General features: G+C 33.4%; 1 protein-coding gene across 1 annotated transcript in view; it reads right to left on the reverse strand.

Moving 5' to 3' along the window:
* Positions 1 to 20,564, reverse strand: part of LOC129231529 (spermatogenesis-defective protein 39 homolog) — a 120,957-nt gene that overhangs the window by 50,496 nt on the left and 49,897 nt on the right. Inside the window, exons 5-6 of the mRNA XM_054865870.1 lie at positions 14,838 to 14,900; positions 12,950 to 13,042 (exon numbers count right to left, since the gene is read on the reverse strand). Coding sequence (XP_054721845.1) covers positions 12,950 to 13,042; positions 14,838 to 14,900 — 156 coding nt within the window. The remainder of the gene's footprint in view (positions 1 to 12,949; positions 13,043 to 14,837; positions 14,901 to 20,564) is intronic.

Genomic DNA, 20,564 nt, shown 5'->3' on the forward strand with positions numbered 1-20,564 from the left:
TTTCTTTTACTACTAAATGTAAGATGATCTATGTTTCAAAAGGTCTCAACAAAACATTCTTCAAACGATTGACTGATCGATCCAACCTGTGAGCCAGAGAATTGAATGGACAAAAACGCTTTAACTGTGGGAATGATTTTCTAAGAGGATAAAAAGTATTCTTCGGTGCCTTTTGATATATTGTGACACTTCAAAACGACCAATAAACACAGAGACATCCCTTTGCTGGTCAGTTCTTTTATTGTAACTCCGATGACTTTTAAATCCCTTCTGAGTGCCCAGATATCAGTTGCTCAGGTGTGGGAAGTATTTTAAAGATAAATGATTACAAAAGATCTAAACTTGCGGCTAATCCCCTATTTCCCTAAAGGATACTTTTGTGCATGCAACTAAAAACCCCCAGGTGAGAGAGGAATAACTAGACCGACTGGGAGTTCTATATTCCCTAAGGAGTGCTATTCGCAAACATCCCAGCAAGTTAGTTCCATTCAAAGAATAGTCAGAAGGTTTTAGTGTTTTGTGGTCAACCCTTTCACATTATTTTCTTACAACAAAACAGTTTAGATCAGAAAGGAATTTCAAAGCAAGCTTTTATGCTTATATGATGGAACATGTCTTCAGAAGGAAAAAAAGAAGAAAATCTTTCCTGAAATCAAGTCGGATTTTTTTCTCTCTTTTTTTTTAAACATACTTGGATAAATTTTATTTAGTTTCATAGGATTATTTACTAATTATGGCAGTTTGATAATAGAAAAGAAACCAAATATTTAATTTCTATTTTTAAAATCTTATAAAAGAAGGTGCAATTAAAACATTGGAGCTATTTGAAGACAATAAATAAAATCTGAAAAAGAATGGGAGAAAAGGAATGTTTCGTTTCGTATGAGTAAAGCGTACAACAAAAGAAGATATTATCATTTCATTTGTACTGTCGTATCTATTTTACGTTTTGCATGGTCAACTTTTACGCATAGTTGATGTGGTCGTCATAATTTTTGTTTGTGAAATTAAAAGTATTCAAAACCGTATATCACCAGGCCCGAACTAGCCATAGACTTGACCGGGACTTTTCCCGGTGCGCCCTCTCGAAAGGCGCCCTTCTATTCTTTTCTTACTTTTCAAAACAATGGTTTAGCAAAATGGAAATAAATTATGTGGAACCAAGAAGTGATTTTGCATGAGAGTATTTTCACATGCAAAAGCAAAGTTCTTATTTACATAAACGTTCCCTTTTATTACCCTCATAAAAGCAACTAATCCCCTCTCCTTTCGTAAATGGTCTGCTCCCACGGCATCGTTTGTGGCTTATCTTTTGCTCCAAGTCTCAGTTTTGAGGACAAAAGTGGACCCATGGTGCTTCCCCAATAAAAAAGGGATAGAAAGTGACAGCACATATCTACGGTCAAGAATACGAGAATGGTTTGATTTATAGACTGTACTTAAGTTGCTGTAAAAGAGCGTATAGCATGACTCCCTGTTCTGCTAACGATCATAAGTGCAATAGAAACGTGTAAGAAGACAAATAATGTTAACTTTTGAAATCTGCGCATTAAAAATAGCGTAATGTCGAAATAAGCCACATAAAAGCAATATTTTAGTGGATAGATGAACACGATGACAGATGTCGCATTTTTTGTCGCTTCATAAAAAAACTATTAGGACAGGACTGTACGGTGATTCCTAGATTTTTTGAGTCAAGGCGCCCTTTTTGGAACTAAGATTTTCGCATGGCACACTTCCAAAAATAAAAGTATGACTTGTAACTGACAGTCAAAAATAAATACGAGTTGTGTTTCTGCATTGAATAGCCCTTATTTATCCTGCAGAGGCTCTTTAAAAAACAGAAAAAGTTTCATAAATAAGTCTAAATTAGTTGAGAAAAAATAGTTAATTTTTGATGTGATCCTAGGAGTACTGCAGGGCTCCCCAGGACACATTTGGGGAATTACTGGACTAAACAATAAAGATGCCGAACAGTTTTAAAGATAAAACATTTTTCGATTTTAAACTAAATTTTGTCAATTAAAATCATAACAAAAGTTCAAGATCTTTGCCGTTGGCAAGCTTTGCATTCAAAACATATTCCAGTTTTTTTAACTGGATTTAATTAGTTCACTGTCTTTTTAGCCAGAGGTGTGCACAAAGAAAGGGGGTCATGACATAGCCTTCGGCATTGAAATTGCTAGGGGTTAACTTAAGATATTTTTAAAATCTCATTTTGGGGGTTACGTTCTCGGGAAGGGGGAGGGTTGCGTAGCATTTGGAGGAGGTTCGTCATTGCCCTGGCGGTGGGGGGTTGTCGCCCTTATCTAAGCTACAATACTACCTTAAAAATATTCTTATTTGAATTCCTGCATAAAATCATTATATTACTACATTTTATGCTGCCTTTATATCATTTTTGGAAGTTTTTTAATCTGTGTTTTCCCTTAGATGAAGCTCGATACCGCCCCCTCCCCTCGCTATCCTGCTGACTTGTGAAGGTTATTATTAATAAACTTTGCATTAATGAAACAATACAATTCATTATAAGTGAAACAAAGTTTGAGTTTGAAGAAGGAATGTATACCGATGTTATTAAAGTGGAATTGCAAGTTTTTGAAAAAAAAATGAAGCTGAAATGCATTTTTTAAGGGGGTGAGACCGCACGGACCCCAATATTTCCCACCCCACACCATGGAATCAATACATACTACTATACTCAGAATTAGGTTCATATTGTCAATACTTAGACCAATAGTGACCTCTTTTAACAAAAAACTGAAAATCCATTATCTTTCCCTGTGTGAGAGATACGTTTAAAGTAATTACAGGGCCAACAATTTCACAGACCCCCTTACTTTTTTGATCTTTCGACGCACACATGCGTCTAGGACAAGTTACATAAAAAGCATTCATAGTTTTTATTTGCCTTTTGTATATTATCCCACATAAAAATTTTGTTTTTCACAAATACAGTTGTTTCTGAAAATTGTAAGATTTTCATGTTTACATAGAATTGGATTTTTTTTTTCTGCACTAAGAGGGAGGAGGGACGGGGGTGACACATCACTAATTACTGCTCCGAGTGTCGCCCATGCTAGGTACGCCAGTGGTATTACAAATATTAATAAGAGTCAAGAAAGATTGTATTAGAAATGTAATGTGAGAAATATCGAAGTAACCTTATTCATTTTCTATCTGCAGTTAGTTTTTCACATATCAGGATTGCATAAAGCCTAAAAAATAAAGAACACTTTTTTTTCACAGAATAAAAGCTAAAGATTCTCACCATTTTATAAGGGTCTTTCGAAGCATTCTTGTACTGAACAAGAGCTTTTGACTAACTATCTTATGGTAAGCAGAAAAAAGGGTGCATACATGTAGACCATACACTTGTTTTATGGCTTTAAATGACGCCTTTTAAAATGCTTTTTACGGATAAGGATCTGCGATGCTTGGGGGTTCGCAGCAACGGATTTCTACTGTACAAAGGAGGACAACTATCATAAATTTTATCCAGTTAGATGACAGAGAGAGAGGTTTGATTGCTATTACTTACATGAATCGAAGAATAATTTGGATCAGATTTTAGCATTAGTAAACAAGTAATTTTGAAGCGGCAGCAAAATTGGATATATTAAATCAAGGATCTTTTCAACAGTAGGTTACTTGTTTCAGTTTTCATTTTCTTTTTATTGCAAACATATTTTCCTTCGTGTATAATCTTAAATTATAGAATTATGATCTATGATTCATAATTAACTGTAACATGATCTATGAGCTGCGATACAACAAATAAATGATATTGCAAAATATTTGACAATACATATAGTTAAGAAAACAACGTACTTAGATAAGTTAAAAGAAAAAATTTGAGTGTCTTGTGTTATCAATTGAAAACTATTATTTTAAAAAGTAAAAAAGATTAAGAACAAGCCTGTCCATGAACTATTTTTTTTTTCATTCTCCCTCTCTTTAAAATATAATTGGTTCATTTTATGACGGCTCTTTCTAGGTCGCGTCAGTTTTCAAAAACAAAATTTTACACTCGAAAAGTTTTCGAAACTTTAAGACAACAATGCCATGAAAATGAATAGAAACGTTTAAGATGATCGTTTGCTATATATATACTTAAAATATATATAACACTTTGGACAGCAAGAATTTCTCAAACCAATTTTTAGAAATTAGATCCTGATCTAAGAACGTGGAGGAAAAAATATCATCACGAAAAACCCTCCTGTTTTCTTATACTGCGGAAGAAAGAACTTGTAATTTTAATTTTACTTCGAAAAAAATAAGGAATTCTTAAATAAAAAATGGAGGCAAGAGGAAAATTGGCCATGGTCAAGAAATTTACTTGTTCTTCGTTTAAACTGAAATCTTTGAGTTTTTTTGCAAAAGTTTTATTAATGAATTAATTAATCAAATAATTCATTTATTCCTCATAATGGTCCCAAACAATAATAGTAATTTTAAGTGCATATCCATACATAAAAAATGATTTCTCAAATAATTTAATTTCGAGCTTTTCCCGATAGTTTCAGTGTTATCAAAATGATATTATTTATTACGTACTGCAAAGAGGCAATCAGGTGCACTGGATGAGTTAGAGTTCGATTGGCTGTATTTTCTTGTAACTTTCCCCCAAGATATTTGCTATGACATGATCATGTTACTAATAAAAAAATAAATAAATACAGGATTTGAAAAAAAAATCAGACTTTAAAAATAGACTTTAAGGAGTCTAGATATTACTTATGTTTTATTTATAAAAAATATGTATTGCAAACATTAAGAAAAAAACATATTTTAACTCATTTTCATGATAGCAGTTACTTTATAGCATACATAAACCAATTTCATTATAAATGCATAATTCATATCAAATTTGACGTTTGAGATGCAAAAAAACAATAGTATAGCTACTATAAGAACAGAACAAATGCGTAAACATAACTCGAATAATCTTTTGATTTTTGGGACTGAAATTAATTAATCATGTTATATCCACTGTGATTCTTCATCTTAATTACTCTTTATTAATTTTCATTTTTGATAAATTATAATATTTCTTGATTTACCCAATTTGTAAAATCAAGTTTTCCCCTCATGACTGAATGCCTTTTTTGTATAGCCGTTCATCCAAAAATATACCTTTTTTTAAAGTAAATTTATAGAAACTAGTAATGGCCTGATATTCATTACCACTCGCTCCTACTCTCAAAATAATTGCATAACTAAAATGCTTTAAAAGAGCACCATGCAGAAATGCAAAGATTTTTATCAATCCAAAAAAAAAAATTACAAATGAAATATTTTTAATTTATTCTTTTTGAGTTTTGAACTTGGACGAAAAACAAAAAAAAAAAAAACCTGGGCATGAATATCGATCGCACGGAGAAAATCTCGTAAGCTTAAGGAATCGACAAATTCATGTAAGAAAATGACAGCATCATGTTTTAAAACAACAGCAGATACTGGTGAAAAAAATTCAATCGACAACAAAAAAAAAGTATCACTGCAAGAGATGTTGTTACTTATTGAACTAGTAAATAAAGCATTTCAGAAGAAAGACGAACAAGCAATGAATTCTCGGAAGAAGTGTCTGTTAAGAAACATTTAGCAAAACTTCTCATTCTTCGAAACTAGAAATTATTCCCCCCCCAACCGCCCCCCCCCCCGACGTTATTCAAATTTTTAGGGGGTATTTTGGTGGCCTTTCCTCTCTTTTTTAGGGGGGGGGGCCTCTTTCTAGTTGGTAATCATTAATATTTAAGGGGACTCTTTGGGGGCAGGGGGGAGGTCTTTGGAAATTTTCTGCAAAAAAAGGGCTTCATTTTCTTCTCAATTATTTTTTATCCTTTTAAAAAGTCCGCACTAAATCAAATCTAAATTTCTTAGATATTATGGAGGCTCAGTCGGCGCCCTTCAACTCAGCTTTCCCTCGCCCTGTCAACCACCCAATCCGGCCCTGTATATCACTAAAAATGTATCAAAGGGTGCCGCGAATATTAAAAGTTATAATGTACATTTGAAAATATCATGATTTAAAGATAAATAAATAAATAAAATAATAATAGTATACAAATAAATAAAAAGCGTAGTAAACACATTATAATTTATTATAAAAAAACATACTCATACAAAATTAAGATATGTAAGATAATTTTAAAAAATAACATTGTGTAAAATAAATAATAAAATTTGAGGATTATGAACAATTTAGTGAAGGATGCTTATGTAAGAAAGTGGATTTTTGATAACAAAAAAAAAAAAATCTGTTTATTTGCTTTATTTAGGCATGGAAATATTGGTAAATGTGTAAGGAAATATTTTCACACTTGTTCATCAGGAATTCAAATGTCAGAATGCTAAGAAACAAAGTTTCCATGAAAAGATAAAAATATAATGCCTGATTATTTGAAGCATTATACGTGCCCCATCCAAGAGTACTTGAAAGGTTAATATCTTAGTAAAATAAAATAAACTACAACAAGTTTCGTGAAATACCATAAGTTACATCCCTTTTGTCTAAGGATAAGAGTTTGATTACCCCCTAAAAGCACCAGAACCTAACAGAGAAGCGTAATAACAGGGTTCGGCCCCTGGAAAGATTGTGGACACATATTCGGCTGAAGCAAAAACTGCTATAAACTTCGCGACGACACTGGTTGGTCGAAGGCAGTTGGGAACCATTCTCTTGTGATGAGCCTGAATCGGTTGGGGAAGTTTTAACACAAACTGAGTGGCTGATCCTGTATCCACCGGGCAAGGAATGGGTTAACGGTTGGGATTGAAATAATCGCACAGCATTAAATGAAAGTAAGATGGGCTTACTTAAGGTTTTTTATACCAATGCTCGTAGTATCAAGAACAAGATGGAAGAGTGGAAAAGCATAATAATAGACAAGAGGTTGGATATTATTGGAGTTACGGAGACATGGGCTAACGAAAGTGATGCAGATTACTTATCTATTGCTGGGTATAATTTGTTTAGACAAGATAGAGTAGGTAAAAGAGATGGTGGGGTTTTATTTTATGTCAGAGACACTTTAACCTGCAATGAATTGGTAATTAATGATAAACCTAATGAGATTGATATGATTTGGCTGGAGTTGATGAGCAATAAGGGTAAAAAAATTACATTTAGGGAACATTTATAGGCCACCCAACTTAAGCCAGGGTCCAGATGTACAGATGTTTAGTATTATTAGTGTGACATTTTTAGCAAGGGGTCAGTCATCATAATGGGAGATTTTAATTTTCCAGGAATTGATTGGAATAATTTTTACCACAGTAATAGCAGAGAAGAGGAATTTTCGAAAGTAATTGGTGACTGTTTCTTAGATCAAATTGTAACTCAGGGTACTAGATAGGATGTGATTTTGGATCTAGTTTTCTGTGACATGGAAGGTTCTGTTCAAGGGTTATGTGTCGGGTTACACATTGGAGATAGTGACCACAACAGTATTAGGTTTGGGATTAAAAATTACAAGTAGATCACAAAATAGAGAATTTTAGGTTTGTGCCCAATTTTAGAAATACTGATTTTGTGGTTCTTAGGCAGAGTTTGAAAGCAGTTTTTCTTCCGGATTGGACAAGAGTGATGTGAATCTTCTTGTGCAGAGTTAAAGGAAAATCTAGCAAAAACGGTTGGGGATCATGCTCCCTTTAAGAGAAAGGGTGCCAACACAAAAATTTGGCCAATGTGGTTCTCCAGGGAAACTAAAGATGCTCTAAATTACAAGCAAGCCGCTTTTCATAGGTTTAAAGAAACTAGTCAGTGTGCAGATAGGCTCCAATATTGTATGGCAAGGCGTAAATTTAAGTATTTGGTACGGATTCAGAAAAGAGAGTTGGAGCAAAGACTGGCTGATAACAAAGGCAGGAATCCTAAGAGGTTTTTTGTGTACGCTAGTTAGGGGAAAGTTCAAAATAGTCATATTGGGGCCACTGGTTGATGAGCACGGAATTTTAATGCAGGATGATAGTGATATTCATAACGTTCTTAATAACTTTTTTCGAGTGTTTTTAACAATAACTGTATCTCAACAGTTGGCACCAGCAAGACACAAACTATAGTACAGCTTGAAGACTTTGCAGTGGCGGCTTGTGCCTTGCAAAAGTGAGGGAGCCAGATCATGGGTGCACTCGCCCCACTACCGGTTCTTAAAGAAAATAATAAATAAAAATAAAAATATTTTTTTAAATATTAAAACTTTCTTAAATTATTTTTTTTGTGTTAAATTAATAAAAATATAAGTAAATCACGAAAGATATTAATCTCATGTTTATGTTCATGATTGCCAGCAGGATGGTGCACTTTCACCCTCTGACTCAAAAATAAAATTTAGTTAATCAGATAGGGAAAAGCTACAAAATATATGACGAAAATTATTAATCTCACGTTTATGTCCAGTACGCTTTCCGGCGCTGCAGTACGTCTCCCTTGCAGCACCGGTAAGGGACTGCAAGAGAGGCACTTTCACCCCTGGTTTTTCAAAATAAATAAATAAATTTTAAAAAGCAGTATTAATCTAATATTTTAATAGTAATTTTACTTTTAATCTTTTAATAACTAATTATTTTGAATGAGTAAAATTTGTTTTATTTTAAACAAGACCAAATTACAAAAGTGCAAAAGTATTGTGATCAGAGGAATATGTAAAAAGTATAAATTAATTAACTTTAACAAAGATGAAAATAAATCTCAGTATTCCGTTAAAATAAATAAAATAAAAATAGATAAGCTAAATTTAAAAAAAATAAATGAAAATAAATAAAAAAACCTGGTAAAAAAAATATTCTTAGTGATTTACATGTGGGTGTACCTTCTGCATATGAATCTGCCGACGAACGTGGGCGAGATTCAGAATTTTTATGCAGACGAAAAAAAGAAAAAAAAACTAACTCTTTTTATCTTCTTCAAATTATTGATAAATTGTCACATTTTCTTTAAAACTACATGAGCAGTAACTTAAAACAAGTTATAATTTTTGTGTCACAATAGGAAGACGTGTTTTTAGTAAAAAAAATTAATCTTGTAACGATATATGCACACACGTACATACAACACAACACACAACAGTGGCGCAACTAGAAAATAAGTTTTAAGGGGGTGGGGGTCATAGTAGGGAAAAAAATCCCATCAATTTGATTGATTTGATTTGCTCATCATCAAATCTCTCGATTTTGAAACTTGTAGTTTTAAAAACACAATTTTAGATGGTCTTTGGTAATGTGTGTGGAAAGAACGGTACACGGGACTCCGCGGAAATTTGTAGAAGTTGAAGCCTTAAAACGTGGTTATAAGCCATATTTATTCATGTTAGGGTAAGGAATAGAGCTCCGGGACCCTCCTCGGTTGTTTTTTTCTTTTCTTTTTTTGAAAAATAAAAAATCAATTCCTCTTCTCCCCTGCAATTTTTTGAATGCAGTTCCAAAAACGCAATTGTAGACAAACTTTGAAGATTTTTATGGGAGAGGTTCTGGAGTTCTCCCTTGGATTTTTTTTTTTTTTTTTCAAAATTGAAATCCTAAGAGCTTAAGCACAATATTCTATGATATTATAAAGAACGGTTCAAAGACTATTCCACTTAAATTTTTCATAAGTAGCTGTTTAAAAAAACCTATTTTTTGATGATATTAAAGGAAGGCGTTTTGGGGGGCCCTTGCCTGAACATTTTCTGATAAGGAAGTCTTAAAAACGTGATTGTAGGACCATATTTGGTAGCATAAGGGCCAGCAATCTTTCAAAACTGAAGCTTCAAAAACACAATTTTACGTGATTCCCGAACGCAATTTTAAGCGACGTTGTAAGGTATTCGGAGACTTTCGCCGGAAATTTTATGGAATTGAAGATCTTAAAATAAGAGTTGAGATGTTCCATACTGTCTTTGCTGTAACTATTGAACATTTTTAATTCAAAGATTTCTTTTTAATAGAAATTGAGATTTACCCAAACATCATTATTTTTTTCGAATTACAATCTTTTCTGCCCTATTGTGTTTCTTAGATATGTTTTGATTTAACATATAATTTTAGCAACTAAATTAAAAATGTGAAGAAGTAATAACTTTTAAGGCATACTCAAAACTAATATAAAATCTAAAAAATGATTTCTTCTCTTAATTGGCATTATAGTAACCTAAGTAACCCTTGACAAAGGGTCAAGAAACTGTCAAATCTTGTGCAAATAAAGGCTTCTTTTTTTTTTACTGTATGTTGTTTATTTTTATATAGCCTGAATCGCATAAGAAGAACATTTAAAGTATGTAAAATAAACAACATACAGCCAGGATAACTGTCTCTGCGAAACCTGTTGCAAAAATCTTAGATCAATGGTCTAAGGCAAATATGCATTGGTGTTGAGGGGAAAAAAAACCACCTTATAATCCGCAACTCATTATTTTTTTTTACTTTTTTAGCGGATAATCTGCAGATTATACACAGGACATTATGCTAAAATGGATTTTTTCCCCTTTAAGTTTCAAGCAGGTACACACACACACAAAAAGGGAAAACAAAAAAAGTTATAAATTATTTTCTCAAAAAAGTGAGGGGGCCCGGGCCCACTCTGGCCATTCCCACGAGCTGCCACTGGGACTTTGTATTTTCCAGGGATGATGTTTTACTTCATTTGAAAAAAAATAAAGAGACTAAGGCTCCAGGACCAGATAATATTCATCCAAAAATTTTAGTTGAATGTGCAGAGGAACTAGCAGATATAATTGTGAATATTTTCAATGCTTCTTATAACTCGAGGACAGTGCCAGAGGATTGGAAGCTAGCTAACATTACCATAGTTATATTAACATTACCATAATGCTCTTCAAGAAAGGGTTTAAAGGGAGTGCAGGAAACTATAGAACTGTGAGTAACTTTGGTGGCTTGCAAAATTTTTGAAACATTGATAAAAATTAAGATAGTAAATTTTTTAGAGACTAATAATCTATTGACTAGTTTTCAGTACGGTTTTAGGAAAGGTAACTCTTGTGCAACTAATTTATTACATTTCAATGACAAAGTAACCATGGCTTTAGACAATAAGAAGCCTGTAGACGTTGCTTGCATTGATTTTCAAAAGGCTTTCGATATGGTACCGCATGTTGCTCTACTTAGCAAATTAGCTGATATAGGAATAGGAGGGAAACTTTAATTTGAGTAAAAAACTGGCTGACCGGAAGGAAACCAAGGGTAGTTGTAAGGGGAAATAATTCTAATGAACAATATTCACAGGGCCCAATACAGGCTGATTTTGCTACCGTTTTTCGGTACCTTCACAAAAATCTTGTTTTGAAATCGGTACTTTCACAAAAATCAAGTAATAAAATCGGTAGCTTCACAAAAACATCGAAAATTTCACAAAAATTAGCATTTTAAAATATAAAATTTGTTTCTCTGTTTAAAACAAAATTTACTTATAACATAAAATTCTAAGCAGGTTTATATGAACAATCGCTTAAATAGCAACCTTTTTGTAGTATTTTAACTAATTTTTAGTGCCTAAGTGTATTTATGCAATATTATCGCAATCTTTCAACATCTGTTTTGGGAAACCGTTTTTCTCATAACTTCCTATATTGTACACAGTACATAACCTATTAAGCTGAAATTACGATGGTATTTTTCATACTTCTTAGGTTTTTAGCTCCCCCCCCTCCCCAAGAAACGAAATCTGTTAAAAATAATACTAGATGACATTTACACTTTTCGAACTAAAATTTCACTTGTTCTACTTCTCTTTTACAAAAATTAGGATGCCTCTAAAATTTTACAAAAACAATGTTGATAAAAGAAAAAAAAAAAACTTTCACAAAAATAGAATGATGCAATACTTTCACAAAAATAGGTAGCGAGAAAAAAATCCTGGATTGGCCCCTGATTCATAAAAATATTTCTGGGAACATGCTGATGATGTCAAAGTTATGGGGATTGTAGATAATGAAGAACAAGCAAATCAGTTGCAAGAGGATTTAGATCATATTATGGAGTGGGCTGATAAATGGGGTTAGGCTGTTAATGTTGGGAAATGTCAAGTGCTACATTTAGGGCATGGAGATAAGTGTACAAGTTATTATTTGCAAGGTTCAGTCATTAGTCAGGCAGAAAAAGTTACTGATCTAGACATCTTAATAAGTCAGGATTTAAAGTTTAGTCAAGAGTGCAGCATAGCTAGTAACAAAGCCAATAAGATGCTTCGGTTTATCAATAGACCTATTTCAAACAAATCTAAAGAAGTTCTTCTGCCCTTATACAGATGTTTGGTAAGACCTCATTTGGAGTACGCTGTTCAGTTTTGGTCTCCTTATCTTAAGAAAGATATTAATGTATTAGAATGGGTTCAAAGGCAGACTGCAAGGCTAATAAATAGACTTTCTCATTTAGACTACGATTCCAAGCTTAGAATGCTAAAAATGTCGTCTTGAGCAAAGAAGAGACCGAGGGGATATGATTCAGTTGTTTATATTTATTAAAATGAAAGATGTTACGGGGCTAAAGTTTAGCACTGAAAATAGGACAAGGGATCATTGTTTTAAGCTATTTAAAGCTCAGGCTAACCTGGATATTAGAAAAAATTATTATTTTAGTAGGGTAGTGGAACCTACAAACAGCTTACCGGAAGAGGTGGTAATGAGCAAGGGAGTAGATAGTTTTAAAAGGGCCATTGATCTTCACTGGGACCATTGACAATTGACTAGGACCAGCCTAGCTGGGCCCAGAGCCTGTTGCTGGTTGTCACTTTTGTACTTGTATAGTTTATCTTTTGCGGGAAAGAGTTGATACAAGCCCATTAGAACAGGTTAATTAATGTACTAGAAAAAACTGCGATCAAGTGAAGCTGCAAAAGTCGAGGTGTAAAATGGAAAAGGACGACTGTATTTGACCTTCAACAAAGTTGTTTCTCATCATAAAAAGAAACTGAATAAAGTTTGAAAGATTTACTAAAGAAAAACAAACTTACAGTTAGTATAGCATTGCCATCATGACTCTTAATGGCTGAACGAAGTAAATCCCTTTTGCTAGCCAAGCTCTTAAAATTCTCCAGATTAACATTCTAAAAAAAAAAAAAAAGAGCACTTTTGCTATGAATCAAACATGGCCATATAGATGGAAACAGAAAAACATTTCATGCTGAATTTATATAGAGTATCAAAGGAAGAATTTCAGCAAAAGAGTAATTTTTGCATAACTTAATTTACATACATTAATTTTACATTTAATTACACACTTAAAAATTGCATACTATAATTAGCAATGCTACTTTTGCAGTTTTGTGCATGTACAATTGTTAGTCTCAGTCAAGAAGAATAGAATGACGCCATTTTGAGACTTCTGTTGATAACCTATGCTTGGTAGTGTTTGTTTAAAATGTTGGTGTTGATGGAAAATCTTGTCTGAATGTAAAGAAAGTAAAACAAATTGAAATTTACCGTCAAATCTGCGAGGTTTATGGACAAAATGCAATAAGTGATTCAATAGTAAGATGATGGGTTCAGTTATACAATGAAGGATGTGATAAGGTATACGACGAAGTATGAAGTGGACGTTCATCTTTGGTGAGTAATGAACTTGTTTGCGCAGTTGAAGCAATTGCACCATTAAGGAAAACCACAAGTTTTTAATTAGTACTCTTGCTATGAAATTTCCAAATTTTTCCTTGGCTGGTAACACTTCAACAATAGTAATGAGCTGAAAGAATAAGTTATTACATGGTTGAAAATGCAGGCGGCAACCTTCTATGAAGAAGGCATACAAAAACTTGTGCCACACTATGACAAATGCCTGCAAAATTTTGGGAGTTATGTAGAAAAGTAGTGTAAGAGTTGTAGACTTTTCAGCCCTATTATGCATCCCTATTTGTATGTAACAGTACCTAGTATTCAATTTTTTGACTGGTTAATAGATATTCTTAAGCTAGATTGTTAGCTGCTTCTGAATAAGCAGAAATCCTAACTTTTATTTTTTAACAATTTCTTTCATCATATTTTTTCTCAATAACTTAAGTTTTTTATTATTGTGGAAAGTGTACTGGAAGAGATTTTGAAATGAACAAGGAGCAATTTCGACTTTCTTGTTTCATCTACAGACATAAAATTCTAATTTTATCTCCAACCAATAGCACATTCAAAAGCATTTTGTAGAGTTAAAAAAGCAGAATGATGAGAACGAGGTACAGGTTTTATATTTTCTCTTGAAAAATGGACGAAAAATTGACCCCTGTCCTCAAAGTGGTCACTGTATTCTGAAGAAAGCAAAGAATCTAAACTCTAAAATTCTTAAAATTTCCAAGAAAGAGGATGAGAAACTACAAGGAATGTTTCCGGAACTGGTTATAATACAAAAATTGGCAAGAAAAAATGGCAATTGAAACTGAATTCTGTGCAAAAAGTTTTAACATAGCAAGGGTTTCAGAAAATAAATTTTGAGACAAATATGGAACATACACAGGAGTATTTATAGAAAATACAGAGGATTTATTTATTTATTTTTTATTTTTGAGACATCAAGGGATTTGAGATACCAAGGTCCATCTGCAAAAGTTTAAGATGTTAAAGAATAATTTCTGACAGTCACATAAAGATCAAGTTGAGAACAATATTTTTTAGTTGGTTTCACATGGAGACCAAATGCCAAACCAAAATATAATATTCATTATTCCCCAACAAGAAGATATGCTAGAAAAGTAAATATAAACTTAGTTTTGGAACATATATGAGATAGTATAATTTTCTGAAGAAAAAAAATAAACTAATAATGATAAAGTTTTTAAAACAAAAATATGCAGTAATAAACAAAAAATGCCTACTTGAAACATATAATGCTACATAGATTCAGATAACAAAACTTACAAGCCCCAAAATCATATTTTCTATAACTTTAGAAGAAGATAGTTGGATTTCTTTAGCTTCTTTCTGTAAGGAAAAAAAAAGATTGATCTCTAAATTAAGCTTATAATGTGCATATGAAACATTTACATATGACATATGAGTTGATGTTCTTTGATATCTCTTTAAACATCTACATGAATATGAATGCTTAAATAAACTCTGGAAGAAAAAACAGACTGTAGGAAATATCGAATTATCAGCCATTTAGTGTTGAAGTTAAGAGAGGGCGGATGATTTGGTGATCTTCGGGAAATTTTCCTAAATTGGAATCTTCAAGATGTAATTCTAAACCAACTTTGGTGATGTTTGGCATACAGAAGCTCTTCTCTGAGACTTTTTCTATATTGAAGTATTAAAAATGAAACTTTAGGCTCTGCTTCTTAAAGATAAAAGAACGAGAGAGTGACGAGTTAAGGATTACACCTGAAACATCTTTTAAAATTAAAGTTAGCTGTAGGCTTTTGTCGGGACCAGCGACCTTTGGGGGCTTGCTGCAAGGAATTTCTAAAAATGAAATTTTAAATTACTAGAGATTACATTGGGGGTTACTAGGCCCATCATAAGAAATTTTTTTGGAACAAAAATTTAAAAAAACTAAATTTAGGTTATCATCTTTGGAAATTTTAAGAAAGAGGGATCTAGAGATCAACAGAAAAAATTTCGAAATTCACATTTACAAGTCCCATTTTGAGGCTAAGATTAGAAAGAGAGTTGGAAGAGGGTCTTCAGGATCGCTCCCTCAGAAGGCTTTTAGCCTACATTTGATGAAATTAGAAGAAGAGTCAAGGATCAAAGGCATTGTTTCATGGGGAAGGAAGGGAGGTATGACCCTGCTACATCCTTCTTCTCTTTGCTACTTTTAAATGGTGGAGTCCTTACCCACAGGTTGAACGATAAAAATGAAGATTCTGGAAGCCTTAATCTTTAAAAACTTTAGAATATCATTATCAACTTATCAATAAAATTACCTGCCCTTTTTTCGAAAAAAATTCTCAGAACAAACATTTTGGAGGGGGATCAAGCCTAGTGGTGCTTCCGTTAGCTACAGTTTTGATGACTTGCATCATAAATATAATTTGTGCTATTCTATATGATCCATGGCCTAATTATACAACCAAAACTTGAGTGATTAAAGCAAAAAAGAGTTTAAAAATGTAAAAATGTAGCACTGAAGCAAAGCTGCCAGATTTTAATCACTAAGTTTTGAAGTTCTAAAAATAAACTTCCGAACAACAGAGCTGAAGTGTGTTCGTAAAAGAAATCAAGTCAGAAAAAAATCTCTTTAAGAAATTATTTTTAAATGAACTTTTCTTTGCTTTTCTTTAAAACTGCCTATAAAAAAGGACATTTTCCAAAGTTTATGAACACCAGTATTTTTAGATACAAGCCAAAAAATCAGGTGCAAGGATGAAATCCAAGAGTTTTTTGGACAATCTAGCAGAACTGCAAGGTATGGTGGGTATGGAATCTTCATAACTCAATATCTTGGTATCATATTCTTGGTAAAGGTATTTTAAAGTTTGTTTTATAGTTTTTCTTCTTTTTTTTGTTAGTTTTTGGCCCTAACTCCTTACTCACTGATAACAATTTAAAAAAACAAAAAGCATTGCTTTAAAATCATTAAAAAAAAACAAGCCACATCACCTTGAATAGTAAGCAGTATGAGTCGTACATTTAGGGAAAAGTTAATATATACTATTTAATTTTCTAGATAAGTGGTACAAAACCTAAGGCCTGCAAAGCTGATATGTGTGTCCGGTTGTTTGTTTTAATGTCAAAAATCCAAATGCACGATTAATGACAATGCCACAAATTTGGAGCCAAATAATCAGAAATTGGTTTTTGAAAAGCATGCATTTAATAAAATAAGCATCAAGTAATTTATAACAACTGCTGGTTTGTAGCTTTCTTCCTTTTCCATATTTTCACATGTTATTTAGAAAAGAAAGAAATATTAGAAATGTTGCCCATGAAAATGATTTTAATATGAGGTATGGCCCCTGGGCAGAAAAAGGTTGTTCACTGCTGTTCTAGATGATACATGTTGCATGTTTTCTAACGTTCTGTACAAAGGATATTGTTTCAGAAACTAATCAGGGGTCCAAAATTTTAAATGTCAATACTGCTACTGAAAAATATTAGGCATAGCAACAAATGGCCAAAGGACAAAGTGGGGGAATCGGGGCATGCTGTTCTATTTTTTACGTCATCAATTTAATGAACAGTTCGATTTTCTACAATTACAGTAAAATCCCTCTAATGCGGACACTAACAGGACAATTTTTTTTGTCTCCAATAGAGAGGTGTCCGAACTCTGCCATAGGCTGAAGTTTGTCTTGTCCCTATGCCCGTCCCAAGCCGCGTAAAAGAGGAGGCTTGTGCGATGAGCTAACCATCCATCCACATAAAAACTCATGTTTACAGAAACCGCTAGCGAAGAATTCTCTCTTGAAGGTGACAGTGCTGGATCCTGCGGTCTCCCAGCAGATGAATATTTATTTGATGTTGAGGAACCGGCCATGATGCGTACGGGGCAAAACCCAAAGAAACCTCATACACGGATGAGGACACTCACCCAACCAAAAATAAAACTTAAGATTGGGACCTGGAATGTCAGAACCATGTTCCAACTTGGGAAAACCAAGCAGATTGTAAATGAAATGTGGAACTAAGACATAGATACACTAGGAGTATCAGAGTCAAGATGGACACTGTTTGGGGAGGTAAGGACCTCCGACAACTATAATATTTTATTTTCTGGAGATGATGTGAGACACAAAAAAGCTGTTGCCATAATAATGAATGAAAGAGCAAAGAAAAGCCTTTTGGACTGGCAACCTGTAAACAACCGCATTATCAAAGCAAACTTTTATTCTAGATTTGCCAAGTTGACTGTCATACAAACCTATGCACTAACTAATGATGCGGAAGAGGATACAAAGATAGAATTTTATGATAAACTTCAGGAAGCAATAAATAAAACCCCTAAACATAATCTCCTAATTTTAAGGGGAGATCTGAATGCTAAAGTGGGAAAGAGAGTGACTGAAGAGGAACATGCTGTTAGGCATGAGACAAGTGGAGTGAGGAATGAAAACAGCGAGCTGTTTGCATCTTTTTGTGAGATGAACAGCGTCATAATAAGAGATAGCTATTTTAAACATAAAGAAATACATAAAGTGACATGGTCCAGCCCAGATGGAAAAACAACGAATCAAATTGACCATGTTGCTATTAATGGAATTTTTAAAAGATCTTTACAAGATGTAAGAGTTAAAAGAGGAGCTGATGTAGCATCAGACTATTTTCTTATAATAGCTATGATCAAACTAAAATTAGCAAGAAATGTAAGAAAAAATAAAAATGAGAAGATCAGATATAATATCCAAAAACTGAAGGAAAGTAATTATAGGAAGGATTTTGTCCTTGAATTAAAAAACAGGTTTTCAGTGTTAGAAGAGTTGAATGATGAGGCCAATAGAGAAAACAAAATACAATCAGTGTGGCAAAGTTGCTGTGGAGCCTATAATGCAACTGCGAAGGAAGTACTTGGAAAAGCTGATAAAGCAGCTAAAAAGGAGTGGATAACTGTAGATACTTTGAAGTTAATAGATGAAAGAAGGAAGTTGAAGGGAAAGATTAATAACTCTAAACCTGAAAGGTTGCGCGCTGACTATCAGAAGAAATACTGGGAAAAGCACCATAAGGTACTAAATACTCTGTGAGAAATGACAAGAGAAACCACTTCCAGTAACACTAGTGGAAAAGGCTCAGAGAGCTAACGATCCTGGTAACACTGGTGAGGTTTACAAATTTATTAAGCAGTTAAGCGGAAGCTTTTGAAAAAATGACTGTGGAGTGAAAAATAAAAGAGGAGAACTTCTTACACAAGACGAAGAAATACAGGATACATGTGGAGAACATTTCAAAGAACTTTTGAATGTGGATCAGGATTTGGCTAGTTCGAACATTAATTCACCTTTTGATGAGGAGATCAATGAACTGGACTTGGAATAAAATGAAATAACAAAAGAAGAAATCAAAAAAGCTATAAAAATACAATGGAATGAGAAAGCAAAGCAGAAATGATAATTTAGAATAAATTATCATTTCCGCTTTGGAAGAACTTTTTAAAGTGGATCTCGATACAAGTGCAAACACGCTGCACAAATTATTTAATTATATCTGGAAAAATGAAATTATTCCCAAATCGTGGAAAGAAGCCCAGATTGTGTGTATAACTAAGAAAGTCGATCTTACGAACTGTAGCAATTGGAGAGGAATTAGCCTCCTATCGGTTCCTTGTAAGATCTTTTCTCGAATCATAATGAACAGAATGAAGGAAAGTATTGAAGGCAGGTTAAAAAATGAACAGGCAGGCTTTAGAGCCAGTAGAAGTACAATAAATCAAATATAATAGAGAATCTATTATATTTGATATCCATCATATTCGAAATATAATAGAGCAAAGCATTGAATTCAACTCAACATTATATCTTAACTTTATTGATTTTGCTAAAGCTTTTGACAGCATAAATAGAGAGTGTCTATGGAAAATTTTGAAGATCTACGGACTGCCGTAAAAAATAGTTAATATCATTGAAAACTTATACCAAGGAAGCAAGGGCAGTGTTTTAATTAACAGAAATAGTTCAGAAAATTTTGAAATAAAAACTGGAAAAAAACAGGGATGCGTGTTGTCAGGACTGTTATTAAACATAGTAATTGACTGGACAATGAGACACCCTGAAACAATGTGAAACTGGGATAAGATGGACTTTGCATGATCATCTTGAAGGTTTAGATTATGCAGATGACATCGTACTATTGTCATCAAACCTTGAAAATATGAAGTCAAAAACAAGTAAGCCGGAAGAAAATGCAAGAAAAGTCGGATTGAAAATAAATGAAGCCAAGTAGAAGATGATGAAAACCAAAAGTAACAAAAATGAAAAATTTGCATAAATGGAAAGGAAATAGATGAAGTTGACAATTTTATTTATCTTGGAGCATATCTTTCATCTGAGGGAGGTACAAATAATGATATATTAATAAGAATTAAAAAAGCTCAATGCACCTTTAAATCTTATATAAAATATGGAAATCCAACAACATACACACAAAACTCAAAATAAAAATTTTCAATTCAACAGTTTGAGCAGTCTTATCTCTATGCAGCAATACATGGAAGCTAACTAGACAGCAATAAAAAGAGCTTTATGCCTTTCAAACTAAAAGTCTAAGAAAAGTATTAAACATATACTGGCCAAACAAAATATTGAATTCAGACCTGTACAAACATGCAAATTGCAAGCCGATAACCACACTGATAAAAAGGCACAGATGGTCATGGATAAGACAAGTTCTCAGAATGCAGGCAATAGACCCTACAAGAAGTGCTCTCACGTGGACCCCAGATGGCAAGAGGAAGCCTGGGCTTCCAAAACTAACCTGGTGTCAGATGGCCATACAAGAAAGAATTGCCTTTGGTTGGCCAAGAAGGGGAGTGCCAGGGAGGCGACATTAAACCGGTCGGAATGGAATGCCACGCTAGCGGCCTCATGCGCCACTAGGCGTTAGGAGCATTGAGAAGGAATACTAATGGAGGGAGCAACAGCAAATGTCTGTCAGATAAGCTATAAAAACATTTCTCTCAGGTCAGGTGACTAGTTTGGCTGGGAAGTTGTC

Source organism: Uloborus diversus, chromosome 10 (assembly GCF_026930045.1).
Source record: "Uloborus diversus isolate 005 chromosome 10, Udiv.v.3.1, whole genome shotgun sequence".
NCBI classification, from domain to species: Eukaryota; Metazoa; Arthropoda; class Arachnida; order Araneae; family Uloboridae; genus Uloborus; species Uloborus diversus.